Source organism: Vavraia culicis, assembly GCF_000192795.1.
Source record: "Vavraia culicis subsp. floridensis unplaced genomic scaffold supercont1.84, whole genome shotgun sequence".
In the NCBI taxonomy this organism is placed as follows: domain Eukaryota; kingdom Fungi; phylum Microsporidia; family Pleistophoridae; genus Vavraia; species Vavraia culicis.
The window spans coordinates 4,159-10,434 of record NW_007360687.1 but is presented as its reverse complement, the minus strand read 5'-3'; the positions used below and the strand labels follow the sequence as shown (position 1 = coordinate 10,434).

The window sequence follows — 6,276 nt, the reverse complement described above, 5'->3', positions numbered from 1 at the left end:
CGATCTGTGTCTATTTATAAGTTGTTGAGGCAAATACACACCATAGAAATACATACAAGAAAACAAATATTGGTGCAATAAAAAAGTCGTGACAAAAGAAAAGACAATGTTAGTCACTATTTCGTTATATGCAGTGTATTATTTTCCTTCTGTGCAGTTACTGAACATATGCAAGTGATCCAGCATGCTCTTTCTTTTCTACTTCTTCCATATCACAATTTGCATAGCTCTTCTGTTGCAAAGACATGTGATGGTCATAAAAATGTAAATTGAGAAGACAAATCACCATTCAATGAGCGATATCACAGAAACATGTGACAGATGCGAGTATTACCGTTATGTACATGTTGATCATACATGTGACAACAGTGAATATCATACTCCACTGAAACAGATGTAACATTGACAAGGAAATAGTACACACATGAATGAAGTAAACTGAGATGTCGTTGGAAAAAAACCAGATGAAGAAACAATACTAGACATACCAATATGATCATGCATGCGATTTATGTAAAGAAAATATGGTTGCTGATGAAGTAGTTTAGATGATTTAATCGGCATTAGAATATCTTGTGAGCTAGATTCCCGTACTCGCATTACTTGTTTGTCGTGCCGTTAGACTTGACACCATGATTTGTGATATAATGCTATCAATGATTACCGCTCAGATCAATCTTCTATCATCACTTGAATATCCTTTGATGCATCAGACACAGTGTGATAATGCATGCAATCAGCTGATACACAAAGCATCAATATTGTCTCACGTGTTGCTGTCATGTTGTCCTAGTGGAGCATCAGGCATATCCACTACTACTCAAATATTGATAATATCATAACATACAGCATTTATGACCTCGTAGTATTCACTAGTAGAAAAGCGGATAATATGACGAGCGACAAGGCATTGAAAGAATCTATGTTGTGCCCAGCAATTAACAAATGAACTTGTGTTCTATCGAAAAGAATGTATTGTAGATAAGCTTGTTGTAGGTACCACTACAAATTGTACCTCTATGTTGTAGCCACTGTCAAGAGCAATTACACACACATGATGTAGTCAACAAATGTGTTCTTGTATTTCTCTATCATTTGGATGAACCACAACTCACAATAAACAAATTATTCCAGATTAGAAGGGCTTGATACCGAGTCCTAGGCGAACCTATGAAATTATAAGATCAGGGTTATACCAAGCCATGACTCAAATCAGAGTCAAATACCGTTCTTCAGTGCATTATTGCGGTGATTCAGGCCTGGAAAATAAATCCAATAATAAAAGATTGTCAAATATTTAAGATAGTGAACAAACACACATTTCGATACGAAACAATTACACATACAACAATTATTTCACCGGTTATAGTGTCAAAAATAGCACTGTATGTATCAAATTATCACAAGTTTACTGTCGTTTCGATCAACATCAATTTTAATTTTCATCTCAGGTGGTCGGATCATCATCATATGTCAGGAGCATAAGAAGATGATTTGTTGCTTCTTGCAATCGAACATTCTCTCTTTTCACTTCTTGCATCAAATCATAAGCTGGTTTTATAAATATGTTGCGGTAAAACATCTCACATTCTTGATTTGTACCGGCACTTCCATCGTTTGCTACTTCTTCTGTTTGTTGCCATTTAGGCATTTGCACTCTCGTTGAAGCTCCATTTGTAACGTTGCTTCCTGATAAAACTCCTATTCGAACACTGATTGCCTTCCCTATGGACAGGATGTAACGTGCTATTATCAACATCCTTGTTCGTAAGCCTATTCTGGTACTACTAAATGCAGCAATGATATTCTTATGTTTTTGGTTGTTATTGCCATGCATTTTTTCGAAAGTAAAAACCATCACTGCATTAAACACCGCGATATTGGAGTCAAAATTATGAAACGTGCATAACAAAATGTAAACTTCTCTTTTCAATCTGTTATAGCTTTCACATAATGCTTCTACTTGGTATCCCATCATAAAGAGAGACTTAAAACATTTTTGTCTAGTAATCATTTCAAGTCCGTCGAACCATCCACATAAACAGCCAAAGCTCTGTAGCCGAGCATCCATAATATCTTGAACTTGGTGTGCATGTTCATAGATATTCCAGCTAAAGTTCTGAACAAGCGTGTTCCTCATATTCAACTGAGTGCATGTCTTCTCTTTCGGTCCATTATATCGTTGATACACGCTGGCTGATTGATGTTCATCAGTTATAACATATTTGTATGTGTCCAATAATGGCGAGAATCCTTTGTTAAAGTTTTTATCTTTTTGCATAAACTGCATTATTCTTTGTATCTCTGGATCCATATCGTAGTTTATTTCTGTGTCATTTTTTGGATCAGCTGAATGTTCAGTAGTGGGCAGATCGATTGGTTCAAGATGTGATGGACTGGTTGTCTCAAACTGTGAATATGAAGCGCGACTTGGGTATGGTGAATTGATCGGCTCAAGATGTGGTGGTTGAACTTGATCGGGATGTAATGTCTGGCTTTGTAGCAGTGATCCACTTCGATACTTGTTCTGTGGCTCGTAAACGCTTGTTGCTGTTTTTGCTTGTGACACTACCGTATAATCACCAGCAGTTGGTCCTACTGAGTTTTTCTGCTGTATCAACATTGGTTGTACTCTTTCCTCCCTTCTCCGCTTTAAACACCTGGTAGCTTCAAGATTATGGCTGCTGGTACGATCAGAATATCCAGTGCAATTTTCGGCATCATTGGAAAGGAGTGGAATGTAACTTTTAACGTGTGACTCAGACATTTGCATCATATCTAGGATATCATTAGCAATCGAACTGGGTATACTTTCTGTGGAAGTGTGTCCAGTTAAATCACGTTGCTTAGTCACAGAATTTCGTTCTTGCTTATCCACATCCGCTTCTCCAAGGTAGCTGTTACACAACTCTTCTATACTACTGTTATCGTACAGATTATGTTGTGCAATATACGCCTCATTCGTTTCCTTGTTTTGGTCCTGGTTTGAGCTGCCATTCCAACATGCACAGCTGCACAATGAAAGTATCAAGAACATTTGCATGCCAATCCCTTTTTATTTCTTTTTATCTTCTCTCCAAATCAGGTAAATTACAAGATAATAGCAAAATAGTATCAAATATCAACAGCAGAATAAAAAACCGATAGGATAGTACTCACTGATTTTCTCTCGCCAATTTGCTCATGTATCATATAAAGAAGATAATGTTTAAAATTAATTTATAAATTATATTCATTCTTTCCATAAACAGCATTTTTATAACCGAGTCAAAATGTGATAGATATCAAGATGATATGTTTGCAGTACATTTATAGCACAAATGAACACAATCTTTTATGAAGTGTACGCAGCAGTTGCTAGCTTTTTCGTGTTTCAACACGTGAATTAGTCTTTCATAGTCATATGAACAAAACTTTCTCTATAAGTTAATATTAACATGTTAATGCAAAGCATTCAGAGGACATTATATGTCTTCGTAAATGACATTCACAGCTATGTGGAATAAATTACGCTTTCGAATACAATTTTTGAACAACCATGTTCAGCTCATAATATGACTCAATAGTAATATCATCGAACACTATAAATGATGTGTTGGCAATACTACTTCGCCGACATATTCCTTTTATGTCTACAAATAGGCTGTGTAGTAAATACAAACGTGTTATTGTGACCTGCCATCACTACAAATTCGATCGTGATCTTAGGCTGCTACTAGAATGGTGACGACAGAGGTACAGAATGTTTTCTCATTGCAAGAAGGCTTTGAACAAGACCTGTGCTGAGCTGAACATAAGAGTCAGCGAGCCAGAATACAGCCAACTTAAATACAAGTACCATGTACAAACATCTTACAGCAATTTTGTGTTTACTAGACAGATACGGTATTTAGTATCATATAAATAAAAGAACAAATAATCAAGTATGTTAATTGCATCTTAAAATGCCGAAAGAATTTACTCAAAACTATTCATAATTCCAAAGAATGCACTTAGAAGGGAGCGCGAGATAAACAGAAATCATGGGCAAGCATAATTATAGATCTGCAGCCACGTTACAATATTTGCTGAGAATAGGCTTATCAGGAAAAACACAAACATATGTTTTGTCAGATTGGCAGTTCAGTTGATATATTACTGTGGCCTTGTAGTTTTTACCGTAACTTATTTTCTTTTCATTTGGTATCCCGGAGATTACATTGGAGTAAAAACCGAAATGCTAGAGATATAGATACTTTGACAACAAAACACTGTTCTATGTGAATTACTCGGTTAACCAATCTTTACATACAACAAATCCTGCTTATTGTTCTGTGTTGAACATATCAAAAACAATACAATTGAATGCATTTTTTAGTGAATCGATAAACTCGCATTACCAGGCTGTGTAACACGTAGTGCATAACACGGAAAAGATTGTTTGGAAGGGCATATGAATTGCAGACATTCAGCACACTAATATCAACGCTTGTTAATACCTGTGTTTCTCTTTTCGTTTTCTTACAACACTCACAAAAAATTAATTATTGTCTTCGAAAGTTAGTTCCTGGTCTGTCATCTCTAAGACAACAATAGACGATCAATTTACTATTTTTGTCATGCAACAAAAAGACAATTGAAACCTCCAAAACTCGCAAAAATATCGTAACAGCAGGTAACCACCCAATACAATTCTTAAAACAGTATTAAGTAAGACATACATTCGAGAAAATATAATTTATACTTCCTTTCTATCTAACGGGTATAGAACAAATAATGCAATCAATTTTATATGCTGATAATATTTTATTCATTACTTGTAGAATATTCTACATAATATCCAACATTATCATTGTAAAATATCATAGGTGCGCGCTTAGTCATTCATTTATTCTTCAGCCACAATGTTCTTGGAGAAGAAATGTTGTTGAAATGGGTATTCACTAAATTGTTAGAATGCATGAAGAGTACAAAATAGAACGAAAACAATGTTCTGCATCCGTTGATCAGGAAAGCGTGTTTTTTTATTCGGTTCGGTGCGTGGTGATGGATAAACGACTTTCTGACAAATATTTCTTATCAAGCAATGGTAGATGCCAATAAAGGTTGTTCAGTGCCAAGTAAGCGTGTGCAGCATGTCAATTCCTTTGTATAACATTATCTGCTGTAAGTTTATTGGTTTTGGAGATATTGCCAAGTTGTAGCTCATTCTGCTTCGCTGCTCGGAATGAACACATGCGATAAAAGGTCAATCAAAAATTTTTAGTCTTCACTGCCACTTTCCGTAATTGCTACCAAGGACATAAAATCATTTCTTTTTGGATTAAACACGCAAGAAATAAATAATAATAGTGCAAATACTTCTGTAAAATGGGATTTACAATGTTGTATGCCGATATGTTAGGACTATTCTTATTAAATACAAATGGGAATGTGAAAATTTGACAGAATGATATTGAAGTAAATTAGATATTTAAAGTATAAAAAGGCAATTTTACTGCCATACATGCACCAAATTATGGTTCGACTCACTTTTAGTTGCGTAATAAAAATGATGCATTGCAGCGATTCTGACGGCACACTGCAAAATTGTGCTAGAAATATGGCTGATTTGATCAATCCAGTTGATGTGGATAATCCTGATGATAGCAAAGCAACTAGCACATGTCTTCAGAGAAATGAATCTCAAAATATCTATCATGGATCGATAAGCTATCTGCAACACTACAAACAAACACATGGATACATGTTTCAAGGTATCAATAATGATCGGCCCAGCACTAGCAAACTATTTAAAGTAATTGATTTCATCTGGAATCAACATGAACTAAGCAAATTAGAAAACATCAGAAGAATGCTGTTACATTGTGATGATAGTGCCATAAACAACCATTTTGTAGAGTTGAAAGCAGTGCTCATGAAGTTCATTGCGATGACTTTGGAATCACGAAAAAGACTAAGCCAGGTTAAAAAAAGAAAGAACGAAAGTAAGAACATTGTTGATGCAATTAGCGAGCACATGAAAGAGACATATCATAATACTATTAAGGGTTAGAGAAATGAAAAAGCTATTTTATGCAATATTTGCGCGAGCAACAAAGAGCACATACGCTAAAAACATCCGTGACTTTTTCTATTTACTTGCCTCTCTATTAATATGGAAGATTATGCAAATGCGGCGAGTACAAATGAAATTACAGTTAGCGAAGTGCGCGAATTCTATTATGTATGCACTGAGTTCAAATACAGTGCTTTACGGCCATTTCAAAATTGTAGTCCTTTTTTACATACTCTGAC

The 6,276-nt window shown here is 35.3% G+C and overlaps 2 protein-coding genes across 2 annotated transcripts; one reads left to right on the top strand and one right to left on the bottom strand.

Annotated features, from left to right (window-relative positions):
- Positions 1–1,447: 1,447 nt before the first annotated feature.
- On the bottom strand, positions 1,448–3,037 carry VCUG_02614 (uncharacterized protein; the record flags this gene model as incomplete). The annotated part of the gene is made up of 1 exon (XM_008077432.1): positions 1,448–3,037. One exon carries the CDS (start codon positions 3,035–3,037, stop codon positions 1,448–1,450), a length of 1,590 nt encoding a protein of 529 aa, XP_008075623.1.
- Positions 3,038–5,485: 2,448 nt separating this feature from the next.
- Positions 5,486–6,034, top strand: VCUG_02613 (uncharacterized protein; the record flags this gene model as incomplete). The annotated part of the gene is made up of 1 exon (XM_008077431.1): positions 5,486–6,034. One exon carries the CDS (start codon positions 5,486–5,488, stop codon positions 6,032–6,034), a length of 549 nt encoding a protein of 182 aa, XP_008075622.1.
- Positions 6,035–6,276: the final 242 nt, after the last annotated feature.